Here is a 24,274-nt window from a genome sequence, read left to right as displayed (position 1 = left end):
TATCTGAACTGAAATCCTGCCCCCTTGCCCTGCACAAAATAATCCAGTGCTCATTTGGCAGGGCTGGCTGGCAAACGTGTCCCTTCCAAGCGGGTGTTGGAGGCAGGATGCGTCTGGCTGCCTGTTCCTAGCTCCTGGGGTGCCAAGGAAAAGGACGGCTCATGGGGGCTCCTCTCCCTCTGCTGCAGCTGAGAAAGTCTGCAGGCAAAACTTGCACCTCTTTGTGGTGAAGGTTCCAGCGAAACAAAAGTATTCCGATTTTCCTGTGGTCATGTCCCCACCTCGTCCCTGAGACAAGAAACTGAGAACCAGTTAATATAAGTGAAAGAGTAAAGAGACCTCACTTCACCCCGTTTCCTTCTCCATCCAACTGCGGGCAAGGCTGTGTTTCAAAAACCCTAAGCATCTTGGCCTCCCTTCTACTCCTGCAACCGAGGATCGGAGGGAGGGAAGAGAAGATGCAGCTACAACCACAGGACAGCCTCTTGCTAAGACTGGGTTCCCCCGGTTCCTCAAGGGCCGGTGCCCAGTGCCAGCAAGCACCCCAGTACCTCTGCATGCCTTGGTGCATGTCCTGGCTGGGTTTTGCATGCCACTTCTATTTGCAAGAGAGGGAGAAGGTCTAAACGAGGTCCTGCCATTTTCTGCTCCACTTTTTCCTGACAGCTACAGCCTCCTGCCCTCTTCCCCACGCCTAGGAATTAAGGAAGGATGGAAACAGGAGAGAAACCACCACATAACCAACACCCCCACCCACCCCCCAAAAAATGTGCACTTAGCATCTGCACCAAGCTAACACGGGAAAAGCCTTCCAGGCATGGGTGAGCTAGATTGAGATTATTTTTTTAACATGTCTCAATTAAAATGTAGATCTCGTTTACTGCCTGGGGCCAGAGGGGCAGGAGGCATTGGAAATGAGATATGGGAGGGAGAAGCAAGACTTTTCTTCATTCCTTGCTGCCTTAACCCTTCTGGTGCCACCTCTGCTCTAACAACCAGACAAGAGCACAGGGTGATTTGGGTACAGTCATTGGGTTAAGCAAGGAATCACACATGTGTCTACCATGTGTTTGCAGACCTTGCCATGTCTGCTAAGGCTCCTTCTGCTTTAATTAAACAAGCTCAGACCTTAGTCAGCCACCGGTGAGGTGAAATTATTATCGTCATGCCTCATAGTCAGTACTGTCTGGGACCCTGCAGTCATCAAGTCTAGCTCCATAACAAGACTTCTGCAAACCACTCATGTCCGAAGGGCTTGAAGGCTTTGGACCTCATGTGTGAGGTGAGGAACTGTTGCTCCTCTCCTACAAACAAGGGGATAAAACAAGAAAATTAAGGATTGGACTTATTTTAAATTGGGCATTGTTTGATATAGAGTAGGTTTCCCCGACAGCTACTAGAAGAAACTGGCACTTCCAGAGGGCAATTCACCCCACTGCCTTAAACACCTCAGGGTTGCAATGAATGTGTTCAGAAAAGTCCTTCACTGGCTGCTGAGACAACAAACCCAGTAGCAGATGAGATAAATATCATCCTAAGTAACTTGGCCAAAATCATGCAAGGTATCTATAGCAGAGCAGGGAAATAAATGCTGCTCTCTTTTGCATAAAGAAAATTCTGTAAACAGTGGATCATGTTGGCATCCCTTTCTAAATGTACCGAGGCGTCCAGAACTTGTTTTTCCCAGTCAGAAACTGTCCCAGATACTGTCTTAAAACACTGCCTCAGACCTTCAGCCCACACCAATTCCCACTTCCTCATATTATTCACAATCTCTCAAATCCCTTCAGCCAGTTTAGGCAGAATCATCCTCCAGCTCTTTTGCTCTGTCCCAGCAGACCCTTCAACATTTCTGCCCCCCCTCAATGTATTTCTCTGTCCTCAACTTGCTCTTTTGTCTTTGCCACAAGATAATCGTCAAAAAGACATGCTAATTGCTGGTGCAACTTCCTGGGTAGGAAAACAGTGGAGGAAAATAATCAGAAATCTGCATTCTCTGCATCACCAGGGGCTGATGCATGCTATATTACAGGATCCATCCACACCTGCTTGCAGTGAGGCTGCCCATATCTCTACAGTGCACAAAGGAGCCCATAGCCTCTGTCAGAAGAAATTCACAGCCAGCACGTCTGTTCTTCACTGCAAATTTGGCCTCCCCCACAGGAGGATGACAAGAAAATGTGTTTTCTTTGAATATCCTCGTTTCTTGCATCCAGCCGTGTTAGCCACTCTGGTCAAGATCTGGCTCCAGGAATGAGACCCTATTAAAAATGCACCGTTAGCCCTGGCAGAAACTAATTTGGTCCAATCTATTGGGCATTAGAACACGAGGCAAGAAATGTTGTTCCATGTCCTGATCTGCCACTCGTCTCTCGTACAACTGCAGCCCTGATGATGTGCTGTTTTCCCCTGCTCTCCTCTGTGGCTGGCCTGCACTGATGAGTCTATCTGCAGCCAACTGACACCTAGGCTTGCTCTGCACTACCGGGGCAATTGGTGGGGTTCATTTTTTCACTAAGAGGATGGTGAGGCACTGAAACAGATTGCCCAGGGAAGCTGTAGATGCCCCATCCCTGGAGGTGTTCAAGACCAGGTTGGACGGGGCTTTGAGCAACCTGGTCTAGTGGGAGGTGTTCCTGCCCATGGCAGGGGGGTTGGAACAAGATGCTCTTTAAGGTCCCTTCCAACTTAAACCACTCTATGATTTGCAAGATGTTTTACTTGACTGTTGTGTTGTACATGAGTAAGGGACTTCTATATCTCCACACAAGGCCAGAGATCAAACTGTTGTCTGGTTCCTGTAATTCATGGAGCTAAAACATCTGCGTCTGCCTTGGTAGATGGTTCCTGCTATTGATAGTATGCTATTCAAAAGCTGCTGAAGGACATATCTGAAGTGGAAAACGACGGAGGACAAGATGTTCAAGAAAACAGAACGATGAGTTGCTCAGACCCACTCACCAAATAAAAGAAATATGTATATTGCTGGGGATAGGAAGAAAAGACTATACTTATCTCAAAGCAAGGAGGATCACACACACACACACACAAAAAAAAAAAAAGCCCCACAGCAGGATGAGATAATTAGCTTCAACCTCAGAAGCTCCTGTGAACTCAAACAACATGCCTCCAGGACCACAGTACTACAGGGAAGGGAGAGAAAATCTGTCTGGTCCAGAAGGCAACTGGGAAAGGATCTACCTCTGCAGCTCTGCTTGGGGGACTGGGTGCAGAGGGGTGTGGGAGCAACAAGGAGAACTAGTGGCTGGAAACACACGTGCTGGTGGCACATGGGGATATTTGGTGGCAGGTCTCTGAATGTGGGAGTGTGCAACAGAAGATGATGGCACGTATTTATGGGTAGGAGTGTGCAGATCCGTGGAGAGGGTGAGTCTGAATAAAGACATACCTTAAAAGTTCGCTGTGCCTTTCTTTAGGAGGAACTTCCTGACCTCCCTTCCCCCTGTTCCCTTCTGAGACCTGTCACAGCTCAAGGATGCTGAAATGTCACGGAAGAAACAGTGGAAGGCAGACATACCCCGACCCTGGGGAGAGCTCGTTTGGCATGCCATTTTCCCTCATTGGCAGATCATTGGCCACAGAGGCACCAGGGAGCATCTGACAGCAAGACAGAGAGCAATTCCCTACAAACAGCGCGGTGACTGAGACCGAGTTTCCCAAACCATCTATACATCATGACACTCACTGAGTCTACTTGCAGGAAACCCTAGCCCTGCTTTAATGCAAACTAGGACCTTGGAGTTTTCAAATTCATAGGAGGAAAGAGACCGGTTAAGTTGCAAAACTCAGACCTAGGTTTTGGCCACCCCAAGAACATGTAGGGAGAGGACATCCCTAGCTGAGATTAGGCCTACACACAGGGATCTAATGTCACTTGAGATGTCTTCAGGACCCCAGCTGGTGCTCACCTTATCTTTCAGAGAGAATGGGTCTCCAGTAGGCTCTGTCATATTTGCCAGACCCAGGTGAACATCTCAGATACACCAGAGGCACTCTAGTTACAGCAGACAGCATGGATGGGCAACTGAATTGACTTCCTTGCATAAATAAAAACAGCTATATTTCAAATTCCCCTTGTACATTCTCCATATACTTGTATTTAGGCACCTGAAGTCCTTATGTTGCCACTCCATATCTAGGTCTCCTTGCTGGCTCTGTCAACCTCCACTTTATAACCTAAGTCAGGGCACACTACTTCCCTGTGGCAGCCCCTGTAACTTTGCATCTCAGCTTCAGGGCACATCTGACAAGCTTTCGAAGCTGATCAGGGTGGTCATACAGCTTTCCCCTGTCCCTATTCCCTCCCTAGCTGTTACCCTAGATACGTACTGTGGGATATCTAGATATTCCACCCGTGAGCATATAATGTCCCAGACCAAGGGCGATGCTGAGATGATGAAGGTGTGTCCCCTGTCAGGAAACCAGCATACAGGAGGTCCTCTAGAAGGCCCTCAGGTACCACTGAGCACCATTATCCCTTTCTCATTGCATGTTCTAGCACATGAGACACACCTCCCAACCCATGGCAGGCTGTGTTCTGTTTCACATCAAAGAAGAACAAACCCCAGAGATCTTTCTCTGCAGAGGCTAAACTTTCTGCAGTGCTAAACCTGAGCTGCTAATGTTTCTGTGATGGAGACAAATCCCAAGTAGGACACCTAACTCACAGGGCTGCATCAGGAGAAAGCTTCTGCTGGAACTCACTGCACAAAGTAATTATCTTCCCACCCCTCCCCTCTTCCCTCTAGCAAAATAAGCTAATCAAGGAAGAAGGTTGTTATCAAAACACATTTACCACACGCCTGCATCTCACAGTCCACAGTGCCCAGTGCTGTCCCCAGGTTGCCTCAGGCAGGCACAGCCACCAAGATAATCAACCTGTGAAGGACACAGCTCTGCCCTGCGCTGCTAGGTAGACCAGAGCAGCAAAAGTGCTTTCAAAAGGGACACGATGGCATCTAGGGAATGGAAGGACATCAGCAGTGCTGGACGCACAACGTGCAGGTACAGCGATGGGTCGACTCTCCAGGGCTAGTGATCGGCTGCTCCTCTCAAAGGGACAGGGCTGGTTCAGAGAGGTTTATTCAATGTCACCCCCCATCTGTAGTGAAATGGGATTCCCAGGAGCCTCCGTTTCACTTGGGGCTTTATCACCATCAATAGGCATGCTCCCCGTCCCAAGAATTTCCTCCTGCTCTCTGGACTAAGAGCCCCGATCTCATTTCAAAAGGCCATTGGAGAGCTGTCACATTTGGGGCTATTTCCTCTGTTCCAAAGGAGAGGCAATGCCTAGGTGTGAAATGATGGGTACTTTAGCTATACCTCAGCAGACAGATTAAAGATTATCTAGGCTCGATGCAGAATGCTTAATGGGCCAATGTCACTCCAGGGAGCCCCCCTGCTGCGCGCTTCCCTCTGTGAGAAGGCTGAAATGCCGTCTCCAGTTTCGATAACTACCTGAGAAGAAGTGGGAATCACTCTGTGCCAAGGCCAATTGTGGGAAGATGACTCCACTTCCCCTCGCTATCAGATGGAGAGGTTCACAGGCCATGTGCATGGTGTCTGAGCACCAGCTGTGACCGGGGCGGAGTTAAACCAAGCAGTGTTTGGAGACAAGGCAAGTTTGCAGCTGGTTCACTCCTACTTTTGCCACCATTGACTGGCAGCACTAACACTGCCAATCGACTGATTGGAGACTTTCAAACTAAATGAAAGATTTTAAATTTCCTGCAGTTATTTTTCCCCCAATCATTTATGGTTTTCTCCCCATTGTGTGCCAACAGCATGCATCTGGCAATCTCCTGTTGCAATGAGAAATGTCACCAGACACCTCAGACACGCAAGGGTATTGAACATAGCGATTGAAGTTACTCTGAGCTTCCCCTCTGATAGGGAAGATCAATCCACCAGGTACAAGTTTCCAAGGCAAGGTAGGGTTTGGGTTGGAAGCCTTTTGCTCTTTGTGTGGCTGACCCATCTCTGCGAAGACTAAGACAATTGTCTTGTACCTCTGACATGTAGAGGGTCTCCCAAGTACTTGAAGGCACCAAGAGCTGGCCCATGGCAAGACTACGTTGAGGCAGGAAAGGATATGGAAAGTTTTTCCTATAAAAAAGGATCCCAGTCATGATTGCGAAGACTTATTCATCATGCCAGGCAAATGCAAAACACTGACAAACTGCTACCTTTCTGAAGGGACTCCAGCTTGCACCTTGGGTGAAACAGCATGGGGAGGGACAGATGAGGACCTGGTTTCTTGTAGTGGAAGCTGAGGGTCTATAGGATCACAAGCCCCTGCAGGAATCAATAAATCGCTCTTTTCTCACTATCTGTTTGAGCTTGGAGTGGCACAGGACTGATATTGCACTCTCCTGCCCTGCTGGGTCCCTGAAGCCTGAGCCATACAGCCCTTCTCAGTGCCCCTTCCCACGCAGCACTTGAGACATCCTCCCTCCCCTGTGCAAGTGGAGCAAAAGGCTGGGAGCAAAAGAGAGGAGATGAAGGGGAAAAGAAAGAAAAAAAACTCAGCCTGAAAGAGAGTCACAGTCTTTCAGACGGCAGAAAGTCAAGCAAGCAAAAGACCCTTCAAAAAAGGTCTTATTGCAGCATCTGTAGGCGGCTTAGGTTACCCGAGACTCTCTAGTGATTCGGAAGACTTTGACCAAGAAAGTTAAAGCCAGGGACGATCAATGAGCCTCTGCAAGCAGCATCGCATCGGGTTACCTGCTGAGACGAGACAGCGGGAGCTGCACTTTGTAACTTTTTCATTTTTTTTTTTCCTGATCTGGCAATGAGTCTGAGCATGGATAACAAATCTCTCTCCCTCTCTGCACTAATCCCTCACTCCCTAGAAAACAACTTGTTTAAGTGTTTTTTTTTCCTCCATACCGTGTTAGAAATGAGAATTGTAATTTCTGGGTACACAAGTGTCCTGCAGCTACAAGGCAGATGGGAAGAGCTAGAGAGCAGGAGGACGTAGAGGCCAACTTCCCACATACTGGGGCAGGTGTCTGCTGCCAGAGGACAGCATAAAACCCTTGTGAATGGGGTTGTTCTTCTGTGGGGAAACCAAAAAACTCTCATATGGCTTGTCAAGTGCCTCATAAAGACCATCTCCGCTGCTGCAGCTATCCAGTTAATCCATGGTCAGCTCAGCCTGGGTAATTGTGCATAGTAGATTTTGGTCATGCTTTGACCAACACAAAGCCAAAGGGATCCAGGAAGGTGGCTGGTATGGCCCATATCTAAGAGCCTTCTGCCATTACTTCATTCATGGGGTGAAGATGCCTACAGGATGCCACTGCGTCCTATTGCCATGGTCCAGGAGTAAGGGGACCGCTCCTGTCATGTGCTCTGCAACTGGGGTGCAAAGCCAACAGAGCCAGCACGGGTCCCTAGGTAAGGTTCTTACATGCCAGAAGGACACTCAAGGGACATGGGCAGCTCCTCACAGATGAGCAGAGGAGTGCAGAGAGCACAAGCTACCTCCACAGTTGGAGAGACGGAGATGCTCAAACAAACCTTCTCCCCTTCGCAGCAAACATCAGTTCCTCCAAACCCACAGTGTTTGTTGACGGCCTGCTCTGCTCAGTCTCTAGAGCTGGTAAAGACTTCAGGGGGAGAAAGAAATCACACATGCCCAAACATTTCATTTTAATGAAAAAAAAAAAAAAAGAAAAAAAAGTAATGCTTCAGAATGACTTTTTATTTTGAAATTTTAAGCAATTTACTAAAACCTGAAATAAAATCCCAAAATAAGAACTTCTGAGGTCTGAATGAATCACTCTCCAATTACTGAATGGGATCAGCCCCTTCTAAAACAGCTTTCAAGAACATTTCTTATTAAGAAAAATAATTGGCCCGCTACAAGCCGGAAAAAAAAAAAGTTTTGAAATATCACGAGTCCTCCCAGAAAATGGGACTGTTTTCATCTCTGATTGGAACTTACGACCTGCCAGCCAAGGAGTCCCCATAACAGCAAGGACGGATCCCAGAGCAGGAGGAGGCTGGTGCCGAGGGGCTGTAACCTCCCTTAAGGACAGCTTCTGCATGTTCGACTAATCATCCCAGAATTAGACAGAGGCTACATGAGGATGAAATGAGGCAGCACAGCCAAAATCTAGAAATGGCAGCTAACACAACAGAGCCCGGAACAGGGCCCTTCTGCTTCCAGCAAGGTCAGCATGTTTCCCCTTCGTAAAATATTGCCTCTCCCTATAGGGATGCTCCTGCTCTTCTGCCCCAAAAATCTATTCTGCTGGCAGCTGAAGCACAACACAGAGATACCGTACAGGGAAGAAAACTTGCGTGGTCACCACGGGCACATGGACCATCGCTTGTGCATGTGTGCTCTGGAGCTGGTGCTGGGCCAGGCAGGGATAGAAGGGCTCATTCAGCTGCAGAAGGGTTTATCCCTCCTCTGGGGGCAAAGAGCATCCCCCATCTCTGCCCCCCTGCATGCGAGAGGGAAAGGACGTAGAGGAAGGTAATAGTTTGGATGTGGACGGAGACAGAAGAAACTTGCCGGGGTTTGGAGGGGTGGTTAGATACGGGATGGCATCTTTGGACACGGCTGCATCTGACCCAGGAGTAAGCTGCAATTCATCTCGGGCTTGGAGAAAACTTTGCTCTGCTCTCCTCCCTCTCTGCAGCCCCCGGTTCGGGCTGGTGACATTGCTTCGACCTTGTCACCGGGCCCGAGTGCCTCTGTGCCAGCTATTAGCTTTTCAGCCTGGTTCCACCCCCCCGCCCCCGGCTCCCGCCCCGTCCCCTCACCCTCCCCTGGAGACCCATGCAGCAACCGAGCGCCACATTTTCAATTTACACCAACTAAATGATTCATCGCCGCCTAAAGAGGCCTGAACGGAGCCCAGGAGGGGAGCTGAGCTATAGGAGGGAAAGGGAGAGGGGGGGGAAAGATCGGGGCTAAAGATACAGAGATGAAAAGCTCCGGTGACCTGTTCTATATCGGCTCTCCTCTTCTCGGGGTAGAAGCCAATCAATCTCTCCCCCCTCCCTCCTTTCTCCTGCAGCCGTCTGTGGGTCTGTCTGTCTCTTTCTCTCTCAGCGGACTCGAGTTTCTCGGTGTAAGGTTAGGACAGCAGAGCCGTGGAAATCGATTCCTGAGCCCTGGCACACCGCCCTCCGCGCAGACAGCCCAGCTCCGCCGTGAGACGATGGATGGAGAGCCGTCCCCAGGCAGCCCCAGACCTCTCACGTGTGGGTAGCTTGGAAATGGGGGTCTGGGGGAAAGGGTCTGCATCAGACCTTGAAGTGCAAATCCCAAAATAAGAGAGACCCGCATGGGAGAGACAAAAAGATAGATGCTGTACCTCATCTGGCGGGTTTCACCTGTCTCCCAATCTACCAGTGTTCCCCTTGATGGTTTATGCTGGAGGAGAAAGATGAGTGAAAGGCATGACATCTGGTTTCCAGTACCACTCTGCCCCATGTCTTTCACAGCCCAACTGCCTCTCCCATCCTTCCACAAAACAGCTCGCACATCAGCACAGCTGGATTTAAACTGAAAGAGGGGAGATTTAGATGAGATATCAAGATGAAATTCTTTCCTGTGAGAGTGGTGAGCCTCTGGCCCAGGTTGCCCAGAGAAGCTGTGGCTGCCCCATCCCTGGAGGGGTTCAAGGCCAGGTTGGACGGGGCTTGGAGCAACCTGGGCTGGTAGGATGTGTCCCTGCCAGGGCAGGGGGGTTGGAACTGGCTGGTCTTTAAGGTCCCTTCCAACCTAAACTATTCTATGATTCTACGAAAGGGATGAGGAAACTGAGACCCAGAGAGGAACACCTGAGGCTGCACTGAAAACCCCTTACAAACTAGTACTGGAAATCAGATTTCTTGACTGCAGTGGAAACTAGGGAAAGGAGCAGCCTGGAGTGGGATTTCATAACATTTGCCTTCGAACTACTTCAGAAAACTCCACAGGGAATTAATCTCAGTGACCCTGCTGCAAGGTACATAAATGAGAGGTGCCTTTTTGTCAGATAAGCAACAGAGGTTACGCGACCAGAGGGAGGAGGACATGGGGATCCTGTCATCAACCAGGTCCAGACTGCGAGGCCAAACTTCCCCTTTAAGGACCAAGTTTGCACGGGGGTTTCTTGTTCTAATCAAGTCGATGCTGCCACCCCCACTCCTCGCCACCAGCCATCCCATTTCTGACACTCCTTCCCAATGAGCTGCAGGGCAATCTACAGTTCTCTCTGCTACTTTTCTCTCCTTTGAGGGATTTATTGCTGGATGTATTGATGGCTTGTTGCCACTGACCCTGGACGGCAGGAGATGAAATATTTACCACTGTTGTGGTGCAATCAACAGCCAAATTCATGCTTTCCTATACTGCTTGCACGTAGTCTGTGCTGTCCCTCCACTGACAGCAAAGCACACAGTGGTCTGTAGGATGGATGCAGGATAAGATGACATGGAATCATACTATAGAGCTGTATCATCTCAGCTGGAAATACCCTCAGATCAGCAGGGTGAGAGTTTCATGGGCTCTTGCCTACCAGATCACAACTCAGAACTAGTTGCCAAGGATCCTTTGAACAATTCCAGAGCTTGGGTCAAGGTTTTGGACAAGTTTTGGGATGGTCCACCTAGATCTGATCTGAAATTAAGCAGACTGTGGAGGCTTTGGATGATGGTCACACAAGCTAAAACTCATCCACAGAAGGTTGGAACATGGTGAAGGTTTGTTCCCTTTCCTTCTGTTCCAGAAAGGAGAGGTAGCAAATAGGATCGCTTCAACTGGATCATTGTCTCTACCAGGAAATTTTGCAATGCAACAGGAAGAATTCAGAGGTGAATTAAGCAGGAGAAGACAGACACACTGCAATAGCAGGGTCCATCAGAAAAGCCCTCCATAGCTGCCATGGACACTGCGAGATTTGGAGTGACAGCACCCTGCAGAGCCATGCTCAGCTGGAAATGTTTGGTTAGACAGATCCAATGCACTTTCCAGCCACTGTCTCTATTGAGAGGTTCTTGGCAAATGAGACCACCCTGCCACTCATAGCCAGGAGCTCAGCCAACCTGACACCTCCCTTTCCAGCTTTGGCAAAGGGCTCTCTGCAGGAGGAGATCACTGGCAGTGACGGCTACAAAGAGGAAACTTGAAGATCAATAGCATCATTAAAAAGCCTACAGAAAACAAAGCCAATGAACTAATCTCCCAGTCCTGAGGACACCTGGGTCCACTGCTCCTTGCAAAGATAAGGCAGTACTGTTGAATAATGAAATGGTGAACTGAGGTCCCATCTTGGCCTGTTATATAGAAGCCCAAGGATGTGGATATAGACTAATTTGCTCAGCATCCTGGTCAGATAAGCCAAATGAGCAGTTTGGCTCATTTGTATTCATTTGACACAGTTGAGTTGACCCACAGAGGACAAACACTCAACTTCAGGGTCAACATTTTCCCACAGTGAGCACACAAACCATAAGTTCCTCTTGAAATCTAGCTTGGAGTGGACCCCATGATGCCTACAGGGCCCTGTTTCTTCTCTAAGGGCAATGGAGATAATGACAAGTCTGAAAGAGGAGAGGTTCAGGTCAGCAGTGGAAAGTCTGAGGTGCTGAGACAAGTGTCCGAGCCGGGCTTGTAGTCAGAACCAAACTGCCTTAAGCAATGGAAACAAGAAGGCAATTATTACCCAGAGAAGAGCTGCTGAAGGGTTTGATTCTAAGTGCATCGGGGTGGACATAAGCCTTCCTGGTGCAGTTAGTAGGCTGTGGATTAGGCAACTGAGGAGATATGATCTGTCTCTACCAGCCTTCTCTTCCCTTGTCATCCAAAAAATGCTTCATGGTTAAACGAAGTATCCCCCAGCAAGTCCCAGAGACCTCGTTGGAGCTGCCTACGTGACTCATTGGCTCACCTGCCTCCGCCAGGGACTCAGACAACATTTTTCATCTCTGACATGTGTTATCACAGACCTTGAGAGAAGATGAGTGGGGGAGAAGAGGGGCTGGGACAGTAGAAAACACCAGCAGGTACTTACGTGTTGTGAAGAACACACCATCCACAGTGAGGGTCGCCTGAGCCCAAGCACTCGCTGCAGGTCTCGTACTGGCTACACGACTCCACGGGCACCCGAGTGAGCTGCAGGAGGAAAGGGGACAACCTGTCAGGCTTTTCACAGGGCTCTGCAATGCCCATAATGACTTGACGGAGATGTCACCCTCCCTGTCCTCTTCCCCTGCTGCCTGTCCTCCCAGGGGGACATCCCTGCAGAGCTCAGCAGGCCTGGGGCAGACAAAGGGATGAGGCTGTAGATTGCTCCAAAATTCAGCCTGGTGCAACCCTTGTCCAGATCAGCACTCAACTTGGTGCAATCCCTTTTGAGATCAGCACCTGCCCTTTGGCCTCCCCCTCTTCCCCATGGCCTTTCACGCTTCATTGCCAGATGACCTCAGTTTCACAGTTTCATTGCCAGATGACCTCACTTGTGCAGCTTCACAGGGAACCAGCAAATCAGGCAAGCTGTGTGCAGACTGTGGTGACCTGGTACCTCGAGGCAGTTAAACATGTGATCTTCTGCAGAAAATTAAACTCACTGGATCTCAGCACTCTCCTACACTCTGGTTGTGGACCTTGTTGCTTTCTGGCTTCCTGTGAGAACTGAGGTCTCATAATGTCTTTGTCTCCCTCCGATGACCACCACCATTGGTGCCAGGAGAGCGTTAGCTCCACTCTCCATTCCCCGTGCATCTTTTCCAACCATCAGTTGTCCCATCCCCGGAGAAGTTGCTCCCAGCAGGAAAAGGACAAGGACTGCCAGCCTGGGTATTGAGTCAGCTTGCCGTCACCCTGACTTTGCAGCTCAGAAGGCATTACAGGTGGACCTGAAACACACATCTACTGCCAAAATACTGCAATTTATTATCTTTTTTTTCCTATTTATTTCTTCCTTTTTAATTAAAGTATTTCAGTCAGAGATTGCAAAGACAGAAGGGACTGTCTAGCCTGACATCCTGTCTAATGGACCAGAGCCTTTTGATTCCTATTAGGTTTTGTAAGCCCCTTACTTCTTTGGAAGCCAAACATACAATTTGGGCCCAATGACCTGATAGTCTCTTTTCCACTGAATAAGCTTCAGAGAGCTTCTATAATATACAGTCAATTGCCAGTGCCTTCATCCCAGCTCATGTCAGCAGGGAGAGTTTATTCCTTCAGATGATATAGTGTGGTATTATCCTGATGAAACACCACTGAGAACTGCCAACGATAAACTGTGGAACAGTTACTTGTGACAAATGACAAAGGAATACACCTGGATCCTAGGGACGATTTTTGACTTGGTACTAAATTCAAGAGAGTTTTAGCTGTGAAGCGATAGATTAAGATTCATTCTGATTGCATCTGTAAATGAACCAAGAACTGGCTTTTATATATAAATATATATCAGGCAAAATTCCAGCTATTTACGAAGACTTTTTCTGTTTGTATCAGAATTTGTCTTCCTAACCCCTATACAGACACCGCACACAGGAGTAGATATAGTCTATCTGCAAAAGCTGAAAATCTGTATTTTTTCTTCTGGCAGGTGGCAGTAGCATTAGAAAACTTCAGATATAAATATGGCGGTGTTTATTTACCATTGCACCATTGCCTGTGCCAAGTCACACAAAGAAACCAACTGTGGCTACTGAAAGCTTTTAATGAGAAAGGGAGAATATAAACAAAAAAACACAACACAAAACCACCTTTCTCAAATTTAATCAATTGCCATGAGCATAAGAACGTAATCAGGACAGACCACAGAGCAACGAAAATGAGAAGATCAAAACAGGGAGTCATTCAAACTTCCTTAAGTATCAGGAAGTTTCAAAGGTAAGATGGCTTGGCCATGAATGCAATTGTTCCACCTTCCTTAAGCTTCAGGTCAAGAAGGTATCAACCCTTCATCAAATACAAATTGTATGTTCCAGGATTTCACCCAGTTAGACTGATGTTGAACCTAATAGTCTGTGTTGTATCCAACTTGCAAAAAGACATACAATATTTTACAAGAAGACATCAAGGGGTGAAGACCTTATAATTTCTTATGTTGGCCATTCCCACCTGTTATTTTCACCTGAAAAAAATACATTGTGAATTATATTTCTTTGATTGCACCTAGCTTGACCATGACTGCACCATGAACATCAGAGAACCTGCAGAAGAGGCAGATAATTCAGTTTTGAAAGACTGTAAATCTGCCCTTCCTCAATCCAGATGCAATCGATTGTGTAATCTCCACCTTGTAATTAGAAATTTGCAAAACCAGTTGGGATTAGCAATGCTGTTCCTATCCAAACTGCCCTCAGTTTAACATATAGTGCAGCTCGATTTATCCTCATTAGCTGTAGATAGTTTTTCTGAACCTTGGTTTCTGAGCCAGTTTACATCTGTCTTATAGAAGTGAGCCTTGCTTAAGAAGTTTAGATCAGAACATGCACTTTTCCAATACCCAATGACGTTGGGTTTGAATGTTCTGAATAAAAATCCACTTGTGACTATGATATATGTACAAGAAAGAAGTCCTAGACCACTGAAATTTGCCATTTCTTTGCAAATTGCTGCAAAAAGAGTAGGTTAAAAGTGGTCTCTCTAGCTTGTATTATTATTATTATTATTATTATTATTATTATTATTATTATTATTATTATTATTATTATTATTGTTATTATTATTATTAAATTAGCTGTCAAATGATATTCAAGCTCCATTCAGAGGTAGAAGGAACCTACTGGAAATCCAGATCCTCATCTTTGCAGACATTCTTCCTTCTCAGTGTCTTTAGAGTACTTAGTCTCTAAAGGATATAGAATCATAGAATCATAGAATGGTTCGGGTTGGAAGGGACTTTAAAGATCACCCAGTTGCAACCTCCCTGCCCTGGGCAGGGACACCTCCCACCAGCCCAGGTTGCTCCAAGCCCCGTCCAACCTGGCCTTGAACCTCTCCAGGGATGGGGCAGCCACAGCTTCTCTGGGCAACCTGGCGCAGGGGCTCACCCCCCTCACAGGAAAGAATTTCTTCCTGATATCTAATCTAAATTTCCCCTCCTTCAGTTTAAAACCGTTACCCCTCCTCCTATCATTACACTCCCTGATAAAGAGTCCCTCCTCATCCTTCCTGTAGGCCCCCTTTAGGTACTGGAAGGCTGCTCTAAGGTCTCCCTGGAGCCTTCTCTTCTCCAGGCTGAACAACCCCAACTCTCTCAGCCTGTCCTCATAGCAGAGGGGCTCCAGCCCCCTGATCATCTTTGTGGCCTCCGCTGGACCCATTCCAACAGGTCCATATAGTTTCACTCAGTCTCTATAGGATATAGTTTCTATGTTGTGTAGGAGCACACCTTGCTTTTGTCACTGTCCCAGAGAGCACAGAGATGCAGTATGAGCTTGCACCAAGCCACATGCCACTTGTGTGTCACCACTCACATTGCTATGTGTTATTCCTGCTATAGGAGACCTTTTATGAGTTCACCTCAAGTAGCTTTATTGAGAGATTAATTAAAATTGTACCATGCTGGTAAATGTCTTGGGTTGTAAGTGTCAGACCTTCTAATTAATAAAGAAAGAAACTACAAAAAACAAAGGAGCTGCGACTGAAAGGAAAGCCACCTAGGGGTCGTCAGCTGAAAAGAAAAAGAACATCAAGCAAATAAGGCACATCAGAGGTCTTATTTTCCTTTGGAAAGTAAGCTGTAATTAATTCAGCTCAGCTTTCCAAGTTGAAAGTTTTGAGAACTGACCGTGCCCCCTGCGAGCAGTCAGCTTTTTATGCTGCCCCTAAAATATCTGAAAAAGAAAAGTCCACACAACCTCCCAATTACAGTGCCTTGCCATTATTCACAACGACGAAGGGACTAGGCAGCGCTGAAGGTTGAAATCTCAATTGTAAACCAGACTGTGAATACTCCTTCCACCCCTTCTCCATCTTTGTAAAGTCTAACAAACTTTTCAAGGTCATTTCCCAACCTTAGTTAGGCTCCCCACTGATGGTCTTTCATCGGGGTGGAACTTAGAGTCAATATTTTGCAGCAAATATATAACCAGGGTTTCAAGAAGGCAGAGGATTAACAAAAGCAAGGTGTCTTTCATTTTGGGGCACTACGAGCCAGGTTATAGTCATTTATATTCCTGCATGGCTTAACTGATTCGATCTAAGAGGACGCTGCTGTTTTAAGGGCTTATATCCCATATGTGATGAAGCACATATCCCCATTTTATCAATGAAAGCTGAAGTGGAAAGTGAGGTCTTCTGCAGCTGAAGTAGGTGCTATCTAAATGTCTTTGAAGATGTGGGCATGAGGCATCTGAACAAGTTCATGCAAGAAGTTCAGGAAAGAGCTGACTATTGAACAAAAAGTTATAAAGTACAACATATTTAGACTTTGGGTTCATTGAAATATTGAAGAAATGAAGGTAGGGTTCCTATGGATCCCTGTCCACACGCCTGATGGACATCTAGGAGGTGCTGTGCTTCCAAGTCTCTGTCCATAGCAGACTAGAGGGACAGATGATCTCCAATTATCTCTGAGATGATAGGCAGGATTTCCAGAGCAGCCAGCCCACCACCGGATTTCCAAGATGACTACCATGCAGAGGGGAATGTGAAAGACCCAGGACCCTCACCACTAACACCCTGCTTGAACAGGGGAGACCAAAATGTCAGGACCCATAGCCCTCAGGCAGCTTCACCATCTAGACTGTCCCCTACTCACAGCTATCCAGAGTGAGATGCAATCCCAGAGCCAGGGTCAGGCAAGCGGTAAGTGAATCCCATGTCCTTCTCAAGGGCAGCAAGAAAAGGATGAGCAAGTCCAGCTGCTGTAACTGCAGCAGGATTTGAAGAGATATTTCACTTCATCAACACGTTCATTCACAGGTCCCCGAAGTAATCATTCATGAGTTTCTGGCTCACAAGGACATCTTGAAAAATCTGGCAAAATCTGCGAACTGCTGTACAGTTCAGAGCTCACCTACTATATACGGCTTCAGGGCTTTTCACACAACACCGGGGCTGTCCTCACCTCTGATCCAGCCTAAATTGCAAACTGCAGCCTCTCCAGCTCCCAGCCTCACTTCCACCCTCTATTTCTAGCATGAATGAGTTACAAAAAGTCATTTAAAACAAAATGATTGAGTTTTTGGGATCTGATAGACAGTAACAGCTAATCCTGTTAGAAATTTGGCTCCCGCTTCTGTCATTATATATTCACAAAAGCTCCTGCTATGTGCTCAGTCATAATTTTCTGGCTCCCGTTTTTGACTTTCTTATTTCAATATACATTGCTTTTTTTTTCTCCCCTTAAACTGCCAACATTCTGGTCAAAACGTGAATCATTGCTCAATCTCTGCTGTTATAATTGGATGTTAATACAGCAGCGGGATTTATTCAGTCTGATGGACTAAGTTAATTTAAATGTACAAAAAGGCATCTTAAGTAGCCAATTTCCTTCCCGACAGTCAAAAGATACATTTCCAAAACACTGAACAGTGACTCTGTCAAGCCATGTGGGTTCTGTGAATGCTGCTATCTTTCAAGACTCAGCCAGCCCCGAAAAACTGCAGAAAGATTAAGAGAGGAGCTTATTTGATTTCAAAGCCTTGAATAGAGTGTTCATGATAATACAGTTCATTAAATAGAGCAAGGCAAAAAAATAAAAAACACCTGAGAGGCCACTGGTGGAACCAGATTCTGCATCCCTAAGAGAGTCAGTGAGGATGTTCGGTCACCTGCAGGGCATCCCAGGATGGCAATTTTAATTTGGCCCGAATTATGGTCAAAAGGACCTTGAATTCCTCTGTCTTGTTTGAGCCCCTGTGCCTCATCCACCTGATCTGCAAACTCAGCAAAAAAAAAGCAGGAACACAGAAAAGAAAAGCTCGGGGAGCTGAAGCACATCTTAGCTATACTGATAAGAAGCAGGACTCACACGCAATTAGATGCTGTAAAACTGGTGGGAGAGGAGATGCTCCAGCAGGGACAGAGATGAGGACCCGAGTTTGATTCCAGCCTGCCACACTAGCATGGTAAGTAAATAACTTGCCAGTCCCAATGGCACGGGGAATGTCATTTCTCATCAGACACTCCCAAGCTCTTCCCCTTCATTGTAGCGCTCTTCCCCTTCATTGTAGCACTCTTCCCAGTAAACCCATGCTTACATGCTTGGAAAACTGGAGGCTTTAATTAAGGAGAGTTAATTGGAAGCGGCGGTAGCTGTCAAGGACAAATGACACAATAATTAAAGTGGGGGGCAATGTCCCGCTGTGTGCCAGGGTAAATTACCTGTCCTAATATACTTGTTCACATAGGGCTTCCTACCTACAGCTGTGCATGTGCTGCTTCTCCTCCTCTCCTCTTTGTTGCCCTGAGCCGTCCTGCACATCTTTGCTGAGAGACGTCTTCACTCTGGCATTGACAGAGCAAATCCTCAGCCATGATCACATGCCACTCCCACGAACAGAGGTAAAGCAAGGAGAGATATAGCAAGAATTGAAGCCCACAGCCTCTGTGGAAATAGCCCCAGAAGCCTTTGGGGTAAGGCTGAGAGACGTCAGTTCCCATCAGATGTTCTCATGGCGAGATTGTTATTGGTGCTCCAACAGCAGCACAATTTTCGTTGCACCCTTTGCAGTGCAATTCTCTTCCCCACGCCTCCCCTGGGAGGACCCTGATTTACAACTGGTTCAGAAAGGCCAAGATAGGTGTTTCTATGTAGAGCATGCTGGGCTTCATTTCTGATCCAGCAAGAGAGCCTGTGGGGAACAGCTCTGTCATGGGAGGTATGCAAAGCAAGGGTTTCGCCCTCTCACCAAAGTCTGTCTGCAACATGAGAGCCTACTTCTAAGCTAGAAAACCAGGCTCTGTCGAAGGAGAGACCTTCTGCAGGGTGGGATTTGCCTGCTCTGCATTTTAGATGTCTACCCATGGATGAGATAAATCACACCCTTGATATGCCTATGTCTATCCACTGAATATAAAGAAGTCCAGACAGCCAGGTCAGCCAGAGACATTTACAACACACACAGCAAACACCGGGTGAGGTGAATCCCACATTAATGCGATACCTAATTTTCTTCTATTCCTCTAATCTTGCCACTGCAAACAATTCCCAAACACGCTAAGCTCTCCTCTCTTCCTAATTGTAGCATCAGAATGACCAGTCACAATACGAAATGCATTTTCTTTAATCACTAGGAGAGTGGCAGAAGAAATCCACTATGCTGCATAGCTTGAAAGCTGTTCCAGGAACTCAAAAGACCTTGTGTGATGACATGGACTGTGTTTGAACAAGTGCCTTTTACCATCTGCTCTGTAAATACAGCCCTCGTGCTTTGCTGCATCCAAGCTCATTCCTGATCTCTGTTCTGGCTTTATTTACAAAGGAACAGACACTCAGATAGCAAAGATTATCTCAGTCCTTTCCTCGAAGGTTTGGCGGCTTCCCAGGTTCCCACTTCACAACTGCTCAGCCTACGCCCTGTCCCTTCTTCAAACAGGTCTACCATGTCATAATGACTCTTCTCCCAAAAGTGTCAGTGCTCGAGGAGAAGCTAGGGACGCACCATGCTGCTATGAGTACGGCTGGCAACCTGGAGACCTAAAAGCGTGTGTCCACAGGTTTCAGCGCTGAATCTCATTCAGCTTTCCTCTGAATTCACTTGTTTTTTCCTTACCAAGAACGCCAAACACTTCCTCAGCCGGGACAGCAACAGGGCACCCCATCGGCATGCTGATGTGCTCTCTGTACAAGGCAGGAAATACATTAAGAATCCTTGTCCCTTGTAAAAATCGCAGTTCACCAGCTAGGAGGTGTCAGAGGAGCATCCGGAGATTTTACCCACGCCTGATGAAACCAGCCGCCGTCTTACCCACCCTGGAAACCATCATCTCTGGCCAATTTTCTCTGCCTGTAGTATTCAATCTGTGTTTCTCCCTGCCAGGTCCAGATAGGTTCCCCTCCGGCCTTGTTTACGGCTAAATCTTTATCCCACGGTCAAGGTTTCAGTCTGTAAACTGTAAAACAAATGAGGTTTGTCTAAATGTGTGTGTTCAAAAGCCTTCAAAATAGCAAGCCTCGTGTCACAATTAATGCAGGGCCAGCCCAGGCTTAATGAGAGCCAGTGCCTGTGTGGTTACTGAAGCATGCCTGCCGAGCAAGGGATAGATCGTTACCCAGGCTCTATAAAGACTATATATAGATTTAATTGGGACCTCTAACGGAATTTATGTCACTGTAATGGGCTTTCTCAAAGTCCAGCATCACCTGAAGGCTCCTGGTGGAGTTGTGAACAGTTAAAGCATGCAGGGAGAAGTTAATAGTTGTTTCTACTGGTGATGGCTACTTTCCAGGTCATCTTGTTCCATCATCTTTCCAGATGTTCCCATCCTCACCCTCAGTTATCAAGGAGCTTCTCCATGTAGATTCATTCACCTCTGCAGCCCTCTCAGGCATACTATTGTGTCTCCTTGTTGTCCATTCCCATCAATGAAATCCCATCACAATTCCAAATCCCATCTTTACACCCTCATCATCTCCCTGGGCTAAGACGTCTTCATCCCAGTGGCTGGAGGCTCTTTGCCTCATCTCTCTCCCCAGCTGCCCACACTCCCTCCTGGATTTCTAGCTCCACCATTTGATGACCCACACAGTTCATGAAGGATTAATTGTGTTGATCTAATTCCCTTGTGCAGGATCATATGACACCTACAAGCATTAGCAAGCTACAGAAAGCGTGACAGAGAATTTTAAAAATGTCCTTTTCTTCAGTTGTGATGAGACTTAAAATTCCCCATAACAGCACATAAAACCAGCTGGGGACAACACTCCGCATATCCCAGTTCGTTGTCTTCATCCATGGCCTTGTGGCACTAAGGAAAGCATAAAAACAGGGTAAGGATATGTCCTCAGTAACTGCCCAGCTTTTGGCTGTTTTCATTCAGGGGAACTCCTGAGTCTTAGGTGTCTCTATGCCATAACCCGAATAGATCTTTCTTTAATTTTCCAGTTTATCCTTGAAAACACGTTGACTTTTTGCATCCACAGCATGCTTTAGCAGGCAGTTTCACAGGTCCGCAGTCCACTGCTTGAAGGAATCACCTCCTTTCGTTTGTTCAGGACTTGATTTTCAACAGTTTAATGTCATGCCCTCTAATTCTTGTATTTGTAGAGGTGGTGAACCGTCCTCTTCCTATCCATCCCTTTCGGCCAATGATTCATAATTTCACCAATCCCTACCATACACCCCAGATCATCTCTTCTCAGGCAGAGGAGTTCCTGCTTCTTCAGTCACCTTCCGTATGGAAACCACTCCATGCCTCTGATCATCCTGGTTCCCTTTCTCTTTTGACCATTTATTTACCCTTGTTAGCCAAATGTTGGGCAAAAGGAGAGGCTACCTGGTGGCTTAGGTCACCTCTTCTCCACCTCTCTCCTCCCTGGACTCTTGGGAACTAACCACATCATCAAAAACTATTAAGCTACTGCCTTTAACAGGGTGACACCTCTCAGCTTGAGGCACATGAGCATCCACATCCTTCAGGCTCATCCCAGCTGCGAAAAGAAACACATCAGCTTAAACTGTGATTAAGACTGCTTTATCAGGGGCTCAGAGAACGGCAGGTAACTCGTAAAGCTGTGTGCACTTGATTGCTTTTAGCGGTGTGAGCATACAGTGGGACTGAGCTTCAGACAGCTCCTCAGAGGACACGCTTCTCCTTGCCATGAAAAGGGACATTTGTTTTGTCCCCAGATACCCTCACACATACTCCCTGCTTCAACCTCTTCCCTCTCACCACTGCCTCATCTCCTTTGATAAGTCATTCTCCATGCAGTGCCATCAAATCTCGGCTGACACGAGCTCCGCAGCCTGCCACAGGCAGCATCAATTGGCGTGATAGCATCAGCTGAAGAGTTATGAGGTCATGCCGGTTAATCTGTAAACCAAAAAACTTAAGATCTGAGGCAGGGAGAGCCATGATAACCTTTGCTTGCAGTTGATCTGCAGCAAACATACACTAACCCAACCTAGAGACACAAAATTGGGGCTTTCCAGGGCTATAATACCTCCTCTACCTCTCCAGAGCACTCACTACCAACAGCATTACTGACTGTTTCAGTCAAGAGTTAACTAAAATCCAGGGATAAACTGTGAAGCAGGCTCTTCCCGAGCCCTTAAATATATGTCTTAGTTTATTAAACGAGAGAAAACCAGACAGAGCTCACTGCTCAGCTGACGCCTGTGAGAGCTCGTCGTGCTCTCAAGGACTGGGTGGCAATTAGTGCTGCCAAAAAGACAACGACCAGGCAGAGATGCAGGCAACTATTTTGGGGCATATCTATTTGCCTTTAGTTATCCCTACTGTTTGTTTCAGCGTGGAATAACTGAGAAGTTCCTAGCAAAGCCCAGCTCCCTGCAGTGCTTGAATTCATGGAGGGCTTGCAATGCAGAATTTCTACCAAGTGCAATGACTGTTGCTCCATCCCAGCCCCTGGTGCCCATATTTCAATGGATTAAGTGCATAACCTAGTGCAGCAAGCACTACACATGTTTTCCCAGCTTTCTCAGACATCCATCTTGCCATAAAATGAAAGTTCAAGGACATTTAATTCCGGGATCATATAAATGCATAGCATTTAAGGTCAGAAGGGACCATTAGATCATCTGTTCTTACCTCCTGTACATCACAGGCCACTAAATTTCTCCCATCTACCCTTATATGAACTAATAATAATCTGGTTTTAGCTAAAGCATGTTGCTTAGAAAGACCTCCCATTTCGATGTGAAGATACCAAGAAATGGAGAATCCTCCATTCCACGGGCAGTTTGTTGTAGTGGTTAATCACTCACACCATAAAAAGCTTGCACATGCCTTATTTTTCATGTGAGTTCATCGGGCTTTGGCTTCCAACCACCGATTCTTATTCTGCTTTTCTTCTCTAGATTGAAGAGCCCTTTTAGCCTGCTGTTTTCACCCCGTGAAGACGCTCAGACATGCGAATCAAATGATTCCTCAATATTCCTTCTGATAAATTAACAGACTGAGATCCTTCCAATCCCTTTGAGGACATCATACCTTCCTGACCCCTACGAATAATTTTTGTGGCTCTTTAGTGCTCCTTTTCCTATCTCTCAGTGCTCTTTTACAAAAAAAGATCCCAGAGCTGACCACAGAGCCACGACTTGCCCACTCTCTTGCACTCCTCCAAGGATGTAGGATGGTGTCAGCCTGTTTCTGCTACAGGCTAGACCAGGGGAAACCCTTTGCAAGGATGTAAAGAAATGACTCTCTCATCCATTTCAGTCATTGCTTTCTAGGACACGTCTCCCACTTTCCAGCCTGACCTAGATTCCTTCTTACCAGACAAAGAAGTTTGCATTTGTTTTATTTGAGGGAGCCAAAGTCACCCAACCGCTCTCTGTCCTCATCATCGTTAACACTGAGCTAATCATTGCACCACTGAATATTTTATCCGCGGGATTTAGTATCAACTTCCTGCTCATTCATGAAAATTTTCAATAGCGTTGGGCCCAATATTGATCCCTGGAGAATACTACAAGGAAAACCCTCAGGCTCTTTGAGAGCTGCCAAGTATTAAGCCATTTTGGAGACCTTTTTTTGCTATTTTTAGCTTTTCTTTTTTTTTTTTGATGGGAACAGGCTATATTGTTGACTCAAGTGCTGTACAGAAAGGTAAAGACAGGGAAACCACACAATAAAACTTCATTATTTCCTCAAAGAATTAAAAATGTCTTATTTTTCATAAAAATATGCTACCCAACTGCCATTTGGCCCAATTCAGGAGTAAGCATCATGAGATTCAGACTTATCCAGGGACTTCATAGTACTCTTTCTAGCTACCACGAATCACTAAAGCGGGGGTCTCACTGATGCACCTGAATTATTAATTTATTCCCTAGGATATTTGAAACAGGGCATTTGAGGTTTCAGGTGTGCGAAGTCACCCGTGGAGGGGTCCTGCACTATCCAGTGCCTGTATATTGTAGCTTTACACCTGGCTAAAATCCCTCGGTGCATAGCCCGAAGTTAGATAGGATCAGCCTGGACACTGGGGCTCTTAGGAAATGTGGTTCCCAAGGCTGAGATGACCCCCAAAATCGTGGTTGCCCTGTGACTACAGGCACTGCAGAGGTGCAGCAGCATTGATACAGCTGGTTTTGCTGGCATCCAAAATCACGTATGGGTCATCCTTTCTCCTGATGGCTGGTGATAACTCTGAATTCA

The 24,274-nt window shown here is 46.8% G+C and overlaps 1 protein-coding gene across 3 annotated transcripts in view; it reads right to left on the bottom strand.

Moving 5' to 3' along the window:
* The window catches only part of PLXNA4 (plexin A4), a 472,240-nt gene that overhangs the window by 144,064 nt on the left and 303,902 nt on the right, over positions 1-24,274 (bottom strand). For all 3 annotated transcript variants that reach the window (XM_074573192.1, XM_074573194.1, XM_074573193.1), the window contains exon 5: positions 12,036-12,136. In XM_074573192.1, coding sequence (XP_074429293.1) covers positions 12,036-12,136 — 101 coding nt within the window. The remainder of the gene's footprint in view (positions 1-12,035; positions 12,137-24,274) is intronic.

This window comes from Larus michahellis, chromosome 1 (assembly GCF_964199755.1).
Source record: "Larus michahellis chromosome 1, bLarMic1.1, whole genome shotgun sequence".
Lineage (NCBI taxonomy): Eukaryota > Metazoa > Chordata > Aves > Charadriiformes > Laridae > Larus > Larus michahellis.
This window is presented reverse-complemented; position numbering and strand designations above follow the sequence as displayed.